General features: G+C 40.3%; 1 protein-coding gene across 1 annotated transcript in view; it reads left to right on the top strand.

The window, feature by feature from the left end:
• LOC128656797 (vomeronasal type-2 receptor 26-like) overlaps window positions 1–12,164 on the top strand; it is a 131,500-nt gene that overhangs the window by 65,299 nt on the left and 54,037 nt on the right. The window contains exon 3 of the mRNA XM_053710950.1: window positions 5,988–5,990. Within this exon, the coding sequence (XP_053566925.1) occupies window positions 5,988–5,990 (3 nt within the window). The remainder of the gene's footprint in view (window positions 1–5,987; window positions 5,991–12,164) is intronic.

The raw sequence follows: 12,164 nt of genomic DNA, 5'->3' as shown, positions 1-12,164 counted from the left end.
AGGCTAGAGATCACCAGTACGTGTATACAGAAAATCTGCCATACTTTCTCTGTACGCTATAGCCACCTGTATCCTTTCTGTGGTGCACTTTACATAGAATTTATTTTATACCCTACCATATCAGGGATTAGCTCTGTGGATTTAACTTAATCTTTTCTCTATATATGTATATTTAGATACATTCCGGTTCAGAATTTTTGCTTCTAATACTGCTGAATACCGCATAGATTGTATACACTTTTAATTGAAATTCGATATATGAATTTCCCATGTGTATAGGCTATATTTTAAACACATCCATGGTTATCACTATTTTCACTATTCTTATTCAATAGGTCTTATATATTCCTATATTCCTCAATAGAACAGGGATTAGCGCTGTAGAATATACTTAATCTTCTCCACATATATATATATATATATATATATATATACAGTATATATACACAAGTGAGGATAAAGTGGCACACACCAATGTAACAGCTACCCGGTGCACTGCAACACAAGTATTGCATAGAAGTAATGTTCCCAAATACACACACGGCCTGGTGTGTCAGGTATCCGGAAAAAGCAGGCAACACAGGGAGATCAAACAACCAGCCTTTTATTCCAATTCAAAAGGATAACAGCAGGGCCTTAACCCATAACGTTTCGGTCTACACTTAGACCTTTATCAAATGGAGCCCATGTGAGAGATACAGAACCTAATAATTTACCCAACATATATGCACAAAGAAATGACAAATATTTACATAAACCGCGGCAAACTATGTACTAGCGATCCGCCCGGTGCAGTGAAAGTCCCAAGAGTGTCAACTTCAACATGATGACGTCACACGTAACGGAAACCAGAACGAGGCCATATCAGGGAGTCATGGCAACGGTAAACATGAGACCGTATGCCATGTAACAGAGCAAGGCAGAGTGCTAGAGGATGTGTACACAGAAGAGTGTGCACATCGGTAAGGCAGGGGACCAATGAGTGAATATAAACAGATGAAATAGACAACAAAAAAGGAAAGAAACAGCGCAATTGACAATATCACAAAAGTAAATAAGCAGCATACAGAATAAACATCATATACAAATGCCACAATGAACAAGTAGTCAATTACATTTGTAGCTACACAACCAATCTATACTATATAAGTATCAATGGAAGACTACTAGTATAAATTCAAAATATAAAGTGCCATACACTTTAAACAGTAAATACTCCTAATTGTGATCATAGGAACAATGATCAAACAGAATAAGGGACATAAAAGGAAATTTGCACACAGAGTCCCTATGCAAAGATTTTACATAGGTAGAAGATGTATATGGACAGTCATTTGTAGCAACATCCAAAATCAATCGTGGAATTTAAACCCTTAGGAGCCATGGTGTTGAGATTAAATATCCACCTTGCTTCGAGGTGTAATAGGGTCAATGCTCTGTCTCCACCACGCCGTAGTCATGGTACATGGTCAATAAGAATCACCCTCAGTGAGGACAATGAATGTCCTGCTTGTGCAAAATGTCTTGCAACTGGTTGCTTGGATTCACCCGATTTGATGGCCTGACGTATGGCTGTTTTATGATTGGCTAGTCTTTCCTTAAAAGTAGTGACTGTTTTGCCAATATAGTACAGAGAGCACGGACAAATTATGGCATAAATCACAAACTCTGATGTACACGTCAATCTGTGATTGATCTTGTATTTTCTGTTCGTGTGAGGATGATGGAAGCTGTTCACAGTCACCATATGATTACAAGTGACGCAATTGCCACATCTGTAGCATCCCAATTTGGCCTTTGGTAGCCATGTCCGTTGTTCGTAGCAGTGCACCGGGTCGTTCAAGACCAGGAGGTCTTGCAGATTCTTGGACCTCTTATAAACCATACGTGGGGATGGGAGGTCATAGAATGGTAGGCTAGTATCTTTAGCCACAATTTTCCAGTTATCTCTGATGGCGTTAGATATCACTTCCTAAAGCGGAGTGTATGTAGTAACAAAGTTCAGTCTTGGATCTTCTTCCTTTTCCTTGTTCCGCTGCATAAGACCATCACGGGTTTGGCGCTTGGCAACCAGAAGCTGTTTTTCAATCAATTGTGAGGGGTAACCACATTGGAGAAACTTCTGAGCCATTTCAGACAGTTGTACCTTTTTGTGATGTTCATCAGTGTTGTTCCGAACTACTCTCAGGAGCTGTGAGGAGCTGACACCATTTTTCTGAGTATGGGGATGAAAGCTGTTGTAGTGTAATATGGAGTTTTTGTCAGTGTCTTTATGAAATAAGGTGGTATGTAGAATATCACTAGCCATTGAGTCAGTTTTGTAGATCTCTAGATTGAGAAAATGATTTTTTTCAAGATTCCATTAAATTTTAAATTTAATTGTCGAGTCTAACTCGTTATGGGCTTTAAACCATTCAATCAGTGATGCAGAGGTGCCCCTCCAAACAAGGAACACGTCGTCTATGTAGCGATGGTATAATCTGATGGAGCTGTGCTTGGATTGAATACATGATATTTTTCAAATTGAGCCATGTATAGATTGGCATACGCAGGCGCCATGCTTGACCCCATGGCCGTACCTAGTATTTGCAAAAATTTTTTATTTTCAAAGCAAAATTTTTTTTTCAAAGCACAGCCCCAACAGATTCATAAAAAATTCAATAGGTGGGCCTGAATAATGCTCACTATTAATCAGACACTCTTGGATCATTTGTTTGCCATGGTTGTGTGGAATCACGGTGTAAAGGCTAACCACGTCCATAGTCACCAATAAATCAAGTTGTTTATCCACTTCCAAAGATTTAAGGAGGTTGATAAGCTCAAAGGAGTCTCTTAGATAGGAATCCGTAGCCTGGACAACAGGCTGGAGAAAAAAGTCTATATATTCAGTTAAAGGCTATAGCAAAGAACCCCTGGCAGAAACAATTGGTCTGCCTGGGGGGTTATTAAGGGACTTATGGATTTTAGGGAACAGATACAAAATCGGACAAATAGGTTTGTCTACAGTCAAAAATAACCAAGTGTCTTCATCAATTATGTTGGCAGTCTGTGCTAAGCATAGTAAGTCATCTATGGAAAGTTTTGATGGAAGTATGGGTGTTAGGTAGTTCAAATGTGCTATGTCCTCGAAATTGTTTCCTGGTGAAATCACCTTTGTCCTTAAAGAAATCCTTAAGCTTTAATTGTCGTTGGAATCTACCAAAATTGACATGAACATCAAACAAAGTGCTATGAGAACGTGGCAAAAATGAAAGACCTTAATTGAGGACACTATTTTCCTCAGGGCTCAAAGGGCGTGTACTCAAATTGAATACTATTGTTTCAGTTTTTTGTTGGTGACTTTCTTTCTTGTGCCGGTGTCGGTGTCTGGGGCCTGTGATAAAGGGGGTTTCTGGGAAGATCTAGTGCTAACGCCTGCTTGTTGACTGGTGGAAGGAGTGGCGTGTCCCCTTCAGAGGAATCACCACCACTGCTGTCCACAGTGGTAAAGTTAACCCTTCTGTTTTTATTTAAATTTCTTCTGCGGCCAAAAGGAGCACTATTGTCTTTGCCGTATAGCCACCTATAGACACGTTTATCTCTGTAAACGTTTTCTACAGTGGAGAATTTTTAGTTTTTAAATGTCAGGAGGTCTTATTTGTATTTGCTAACTTGAGTTTGTAAATTAGATAACCAATCCATTTCTTTGTCTGCTGTAAGTATATTAATCAGTGTGTCTTTTACAGTGGCAATTTCCTGTTTAACTGTAAGTTTTAATCTAGAGACCTCTTCAATGACCAAGAGCATCAGGTTGTTAAGGATCCCACACCACCGTCTGCAAAACTCAATGTTGGTGCGCCCTAGAGTAGGGATGTTTTTTACCCTGAACCCCCTGGGTATGTATTTTAATTTGTGGTATTTTGACAAATAAACTGCGTGAAGATAGAAATCTATTTCTTTCTTTTCTAAATGCAACAGCTTATCGAAAATATTGGTAGGTGTCTCACCTCTGGTTTCCCGCAGCTCCTGGATATCAGCGTCACAGCGGATGCGAGCAGCATCTTCTTCTGTAAATGCAAAATCTTCTATGTCTCCAAATGGATCATCCCTGATGCTGTCCTGAGATGATAAGGAGGATTCCATGAATTAACTGAATAAATGCAGGCAAAAAAATGAGTGTGAAAGTCACAAGTGAAATATATACAAGCAGGGTATATGTAGAAACAGTCACAGATGAGGTAACCACAGAAAATAGCAAAGCCCCTACTCAAGGGGATAATATCAATTTTGTATGCAAATGGGTGCTCACTTTCAGAGGAGAAGATATTCACAAGTGAGGATAAAGTGGCACACACCAAAGTAACAGCTACCCGGTGCACTGCAACACAAGTATTGCATAGAAGTAATGTTCCCAAATACACACACGGCCTGGTGTGTCAGGTATCTGGAAAAAGCAGGCAACACAGGGAGTTCAAACAACCAGCCTTTTATTCCAATTCAAAAGGATAACAGCAGGGCCTTAACCCATAACGTTTCGGTCTACACTTAGACCTTTATCAAATGGAGCCCATGTGAGAGATACAGAACCTAATATACATATATATATATATATACAAAACAAGGAAGGGGGCTGCACTCTAAGGGGCCCATTTAAAAAGCTCCGTACGGAGCTTGTGGGCCCGTGTTTATGGCGAGTCTTCAGACTCAACAGAAACAGCAGTTATGAAGCAGCGGTCTAAAGACCGCTGCTCCATAACCCTGTCCACCTGCTCTGAGCAGGCGGATAGGAATCGCCAGAAATCAACCTGATCAAGTACAATTGGTTTGATTGACACGATTGGCCGCGAGTCTGCAGGGGGCGGCGTTCACATTCAGGGAGGTCTTGCGGATCTGATCCGCAAGACCTTTCTTAAATAGGGGCCTCAGACTGGACTGGGTACAAATCCCATGTTAGTTAGTTAGTTGCCACATCTGGCCAAATGGGACAAGGCCAGGTACCATGTCAAGATCTCTTCCAAAACCTGAGTCCCTAAACAGCCACACAATGCAAGTTCTCAGTCCAACAAACTGGGAACAAGTGAAGGGTGTACAGGCTTATGTAATCACCCTAGACATATACAAAACACGGAAGGGGACTGCACTCTCAGACTGGACAGGGTACACATTCCATGACCCTGCAACATGCACAGCCCTGGGTGCGCAATAGCACTCTCAGGAAGCTGCATTGCCCCAGAGTCACAGGCAGTTAACCCCAGACAGGTCTGGGTGCAAGGCCCATAGGGAAAATTAAAAAACAAATAAATACAGCACACAGAGAAAGTCCGGCACTCACTTACAAGCTCTCAGCTAAGATAAAAAGCAAAAATGGAAGAGATAGTTATCACATCTGGCCAAATGGGACAAGCCCAGGTACCACGTCAAGGTCTCTTCCAAAACCTGAGTCCCTAAACAGCCACACAATGCAAGCTCTCAATCCAACAAACTGGGAACGAGTTAAGGGTGCACAGGCTGATGTAATCACCCTAGACATATACAAAACACGGAAGGGGACTGCACTCTCAGACCGGACAGGGTACACATCCCATGACCCTGAAACATGCACAGCCCTGGGTGCACAATATCACTCTCAGGAAGCTGCACTGTCCCCAGAGTCACAGGCAGGTAACCCCAGACAGGTCTGGGTGCAAGGCCCGTAGGGAAAAGTACAAAACAAATAAATACAGCACACAGATAAGTCCAGCACTCACTTAAAAGCTCTCAGCTACGATTAAAAGCAAACATCTTAGTTAGTTACTGCATCTGGCCAAATGGGACAAGCCCAGGTACCACGTCAAGGTATCTTCCAAAACCTGAGTCCCTAAACAGCCACACAATACAAGCTCTAAATCCAACAAACTGGGAACAATTGCAATATCCCTAAGTTTCTCTTATGGGGATTTATATATGCATAGATATTCCTATTTATGCAGTTCTCAATTGGTGATGATACTGATACCTCATAGGAATAGCAGGTATATATTTGATAAAAATGAAGTGAGATTGGTGTCACAAGTAAATAGATATTACCTACTTGGATACCGTTATTCACAGGAGAAATGTAAGGTGAATTCTCTGCTTGTTAGGAATGTATTTGTTAACCTCTACAACTTCACAATAAGTAATATCACTCTATTGTTTTAGCAGATTATGAGTCTTTGTTAAGTCAGAGGCAGGTTAATCAGTATGGACGTCAATTAGGAAGCCTTATAACAAACAGTTCATGCAGCCTTATTATTAACAGTTCTTGTTATACAACTTTCTTTGGTAAAGTATACTTGCGGTTTCTCAGGGGAAATGTAAGATGGTATGTCCGGATCCGTTACTGAGTTGTTGTAGAGAATCAGGAGCGGCGTCTTTAGACCATACACGCTGTTAGCTGATGCCTTGCAGGGAGCGTGTTGCGTCCAGTGTGTTTGCACGCTGTCTGAGTGGGGATGACGTCAGCGTGCTGGGAGTGTAACTGTTTGCAGAGACGGATAGATCCCAGGCAGCATTAAACGTTCTGTTAAACTAATATAAGGTTAGTTTCGAGTGAGTGATAGAAGGAGATGAATATTATATACAGTAGGCAGTATACACTGAGAGATTGATAGTTAAACCCAAGTTAGAGGTATTCTTGATAAATCCAAACTTAGGTGATAGGTATCTGAGGAAAAAGAACAAGCAACATTCAAATACCACACACTTGCAATAATCAAGCAATTGGATTATGCTTGAGTCCCTCCTTAAATAGAGGTTCCGGTTAGTAACAGAGCTTTCTCTTAAAGGGGCAGATAATATGACAACAAGTGAAGGGTGCACAGGCTTATGTAATCACCATAGACATATACAAAACACGGAAGGGGACAAAACTCTCAGACTGGACTGGCTACATATCCCATGACCCTGCAACATGTACAGCCCTGGGTGCACAATAGCACTCTCAGGAAGCTGCACTGTCCCCTGAGTCACAGGCAGTTAACCCTTAGACAGATCTGGGTGTAAGTCCTATAGGTAAAATTACAACACAAATAAATACAGCACACAGAGAAATTTCTTCACTCGCAAGTTCTCAGCTAAGATTAAAAGCAAAAATGGAAGAGTTAGTTACCACATCTGGCCAAATGGGACAAGCCTATGCACCACGTCAAGGTCTCTTCCAAAATCTGAGTCACTAAACAGCCACACAATGCAAGCTCTCAATCCAACAAACTGGGAACAAGTGAAGGGTACACAAGCTGTTTAGGGACTCAGGTTTTGGAAGAGACCTTGACGTGGTACCTGGGCTTGTCCCATTTGGCCAGATGCAGTAACTAACTCTTCCATTTTTGCTTTTAATCTTAGCTGAGAGCTTGTAAGTGAGTGCTGGACTTTCTCTGTTTGCTGTATTTATTTGTTTTTTAATTTTCCCTATGGGCCTTGCACCCAGACATGTCTGGGGTTAAGTGCCTGTGACTCTGGGAACAGTGCAGCTTCCTGAGAGTAATATTGTGCACCCAGGACTGTGCATGTTGCAGGGTCATGGGATGTGTACCTAGCCCGGTCTGAGAGTGTAGTCCTCTTCCATGTTTTGTATATGTCTAGGGTGATTACATAAGCCTGTGCACCCTTTACTTGTTCCCAGTTTGTTGGATTGAGAGCTTGCATTGTGTGGCTGTTTAGGGACTCAGGTTTTGGAAAAGTCCTTGACGTGGTACTTGGGCTTGTCCCATTTGGCCAGATTAGGCAACTAACTCTTCCATTTTTGCGTTTAAGCTTAGCTGAGAGCTTGTAAGTAAGTGCTGGACTTTCTCTGTGTGCTATATATATATATATATATATATATATATGAAGCAGGAGACAGCACTCTCTGGTCTTAATAATCAAGTAAATTTATTTAGTGACGTTTGAGGGAATGCTCCCCATCATCAGACCTGATGAAGGGGAGCATTCCATGAAACGTCACTAAATACATTTTCTTGATTATTAAGACCAGAGAGTGCTGTCTCCTGCTTGCCATATCTTACTTTTATTCTAGTACCCTGGCATGAAACGCGTTACACATATGTTAAATTCCAATGTTCTTCACAAAGATTTTTTTATTTCTTATTATTAAATATCTGTTTCTATATATATCTGATAATGTTAATGTAAAATAGATATCTATACGTAGATAATAGATATACAGGTATCGATGTGTATATATATATATATATATATATATATATATAATATTTAAAATAAAATGTTCCTGTATTTAAATAGCATCGGAATGTTAAATATGTATAGTATAACGTTTTTGGACTTGGAATTGTGTGTGTATATGTATAAGTAAGAAGAAAGAAGAAACTGGGTCCTCAATGCCAATGCAATCCAAAGTTTTAATCAGGTAGGAGACATACAATGGAAAGGAAAGCTCCCTGCTATCTGACGCATTTTGTGAATGTGTACATGCGCTTCATCAGGGATGTCTATTTAAATAAATATATATACAACTCCAATTCCAAAAAAGTTGGGATGATATGCAAAATGCAAAAAACTAACAAAAAGAGTCATTGGAAAATCCAATTCACCCTGTACTATATTGAATACACAATATTAACACATTATTTAATGTGTTACTTTGTTAATTTAATGTATTTTTTTTTTTTTTAAATAGACACTCATTTAAAACCTAATGACTGCTACATACTCCTAAAAAGTTGGGACAGTTGATTGTTTACCACTGTGCAACATCACCTTTTCTTTTAATAACACTTATTAAGCTTTTGGACACTGAAGACACCAGTTGGTAAAGTTTAGCAAGCGGAATTTTCCCCTATTCATCCATTATGCATGTCTTCAGCTGCGCAAGTGTACTGGGCCTTTGTTGCCTTATTTTGCACTTCATAATGCGCCAAACGTTCTTAATCGGCGATAGGTCAGGAATACAGGCTGGCCATACTAGCACCCGCACTCTCTGCTTATGCAACCATGCACTTGTAATCAAGGCAGAGAGGCATTTTTATTACTGTGCGAGTGGACGTGATCCGATATTGCGGATTATGTCCGCTGCACATCGATAATTGCCGACAGCATACACTGCCTGCATTTATCATTGCACCAGAAGTTCTGGTGAACTGCTGGTGCAATACCGCCCCCTGCAGATTCACGGCCAATCAGCTGCTAGCAGGGGGTGTCAATCAACCCAATCGTATTGGATCGGGTTGATTTTCAGCGATGCCTATCCACGGCCTCAGAGCAGGCGGACAGGTTATGGAGCAACGGTCTTTAGACCGCTGCTTCATAACTTGTGTTTCTGGCAAGCTTGAAGGCTCGCCAGAAACACGGGGCATCAAGCTCCATACGGACCTTGATAAATATGCCCCAGACTGTGGTTTGGAATTGTTCTGCAGGAAAATTCAGGGATGTCCCTGGAAAAGACAATGTCTGAATTGCAGCATATGTTGTTTCAAAATGCATACATATTTTTCTGAATTTATGGTGCCCTCACAGATGTGCAAGTTACCCATGCCATGACAGACACTGGTTTTTGGAGCTGACGCTGATAACAGCTTGGATAGTCCTTTATCTCTTTGGAACACGACGGCTGTTTTTTAAAAAACTATTTGAAATTTTGACTCCTCGGACCACAAAACACTTTTCCACTGTGCTATTGTCCATCTCGGATGAGGCCGAGCCCAGATAAGTCATTGGCACTTCTGGACAGTGTTGATGTTATGGCTTCTGCTTTGCATAGTAAAGCATTAACTTGCATCTGTAGATGCAGCCATGAAAATGTTGTTGACGAATAAAGGTTTATGAAAGTATTCCAAGCCCATGTCAGAATATCCATTATAGACTCATGACAGTTTTTGAGACAGTGACGTTTGAGGGATCGGAGATCACACGCATTCAGAAGTGGTTTTCAGTCCTACCCTTTACGCAGCGAGATTTGACCTGATTCCTTGAATCTTTTAATTATATTGTACACTGTAGAAGGTGAAATGCCCAAAATCCTACCTATTGTCTTTGGGCAAGGTTGTTCTCAAAGTATTGGATTATTCACTGACTCATCTGTTGGCAGATTGGTGAGCCTCGACCCAGCCTTGCTCTTGAAGGACTAGGCCTTTTTTGGAGGTTCCTTATTTACTATGATTACATGATTACCTCACCTTTTTAAAATCCTCTTCTTATTTCAACTTGTAACATCGCTATTATTCCTAAATTTCCCCTGCCCCCCACTTTTTTAATCAGTCATCAGATTTGAAATGAGGGTATATTTTCATAAAATAAATCAAATTCACAAAGTAAAGCATCAAATAATGTGTTCATAATATGTTTCCAATATAGTACAGGGTGAATTAAATTTTAAACTTACTCTTTGGTATCTATTTATCAACCCGTCAGCTTACTTGCATTCAACGACACCAATACTCTCGCCTAAGATCGCCTAACATTGATGCCACTGATCTGAATACGTTCTCCAAAATTACCAAAAAAGCTGTCAAAAAGCTGCGCACCAAGTACGGGGCGATGAGCAGCGGACTGTTGTTAACTAACAGTCATTGATCTTGCTGCTCTTCGGCTTTTTCCCAGCTTTATTGGTACCCTGTCACTAAACACCCACACTATACTACACTGTTTTACCCCTATCCCGCTGCTCCCGGAGCCCACCGCAACTCTAATAAATGTATTAACCCCTAAACCGCTGCTCATGGACCCCGCCGCAACTAAATAAAGTGTTTAATCCCTAAACTGCTGCCCCCGGAGCCCACCGCCACCTACATTATACTTATTAACCCCTAATCGTCCGCCCCCTACACCACCGCCACCTACATTATGGTTGTGTGGGTGGTGGGTTTTAATGTTGGGGGGGTTGTAATTTTTTTTTATAGGTAAAAGAGCTGATTACTTTGGGGCAATGCCCAGCAAAAGGCCCTTATAAGGGCTATTTGTAATTTAGTGTAGGGTATGGCTTTTTTATTTTGGGGGGCTTTTTTATTTTGTTAGGGGGATTAGATTAGGTGTAATTAGTTTAAAAATCATGTAATTTGTTTATTATTTTCTGTAATTAATGTTTGTTTTTTTCTGTACTTTAGATAATTTTATTTAATTGTATTTAATTGTATTTAGTTTAGGGAATTAATTTAATTATAGTGTAGTGTTAGGTGTTATTGTAACTTAGATTAGGTTTTATTTTACAGGCCAATTTGTATTTATTTTAGCTAGGTAGTTAGTAAATAGTTAATAACTATTTAATAACTATTATACCTAGTTAAAATAAATACAAACTTTCCTGTAAAATAAAAATAAACCCTAAGCTAGCTACAATGTAACTATTAGTTACATTGTAGCTATCTTAGGGTTTATTTTACAGGTAAGTATTTAGTTTTAAATAGGAATATTTTTTTTAATGATAGGAATATTTATTTAGATTTATTTAAATTATATTTAAGTTAGGGGGCGTTAGGGTTATGGATAGACTTAGGTTTAGGGGTTAATAAATTTAATATAGTGGCGGCGACGTTGGTGGCGGCAGATTAGGGGTTAATTAGTATAATGTAGGTGGTTGTGTAGGAGGGGGCAGATTATGGGTTAATAAGTATAATGTAGGTGGCGGCGGTGTAGGGGGGCAGATTAGGGGTTAATAAGTATAATGAAGGTGGCGGCGGCGTAGGGGGTCAGCAGATTAGGGGTGTTTAGACTCGGGGTACATGTTAGAGTGGAAGGTGTAAACATTATCGTAGGAATCAATGGGATATCGGGCAGCAGCGAACATGAGCTTCCGCTGCTTTCAGACTCCCATTGATTCCTATGGTATCCGCCGCCTCCAGGGCCGTTATAGTGGTGAGCGTACCTGGTAGAAATTTGATAACTAGCAAAAGTAATCAGATTGTGCCAAATTTGCATTCGGAACATCTGTAATGAGGTAAGCATCAATCTGTGTCAGACTGAGTCCGACGGATCGTATGTTACATCACAAAATTCTACTTTTGCCTGTTTGTAGGGTTTGATAACTAAGGGGAATCAGGCTCACCACAAATACGCTGCGGAATTCCAGCGTATTTGCGGTTGACGGCTTGATAAATAGATGCCTTTATGTTTTTTTTTTTTTGCATTTTCCATACCGTCACAACTTTTCTGGAATTGGGGTTGTATATATAAATAAATAAAACCCCAATTCCAAAAAAAGTTATACTATACAT

The sequence above is a fragment of the Bombina bombina genome, chromosome 4 (assembly GCF_027579735.1).
Source record: "Bombina bombina isolate aBomBom1 chromosome 4, aBomBom1.pri, whole genome shotgun sequence".
In the NCBI taxonomy this organism is placed as follows: Eukaryota; Metazoa; Chordata; class Amphibia; order Anura; family Bombinatoridae; genus Bombina; species Bombina bombina.
Note: the sequence above shows the minus strand (reverse complement) of the source record. Positions and strands in the feature narration are given on the sequence as shown.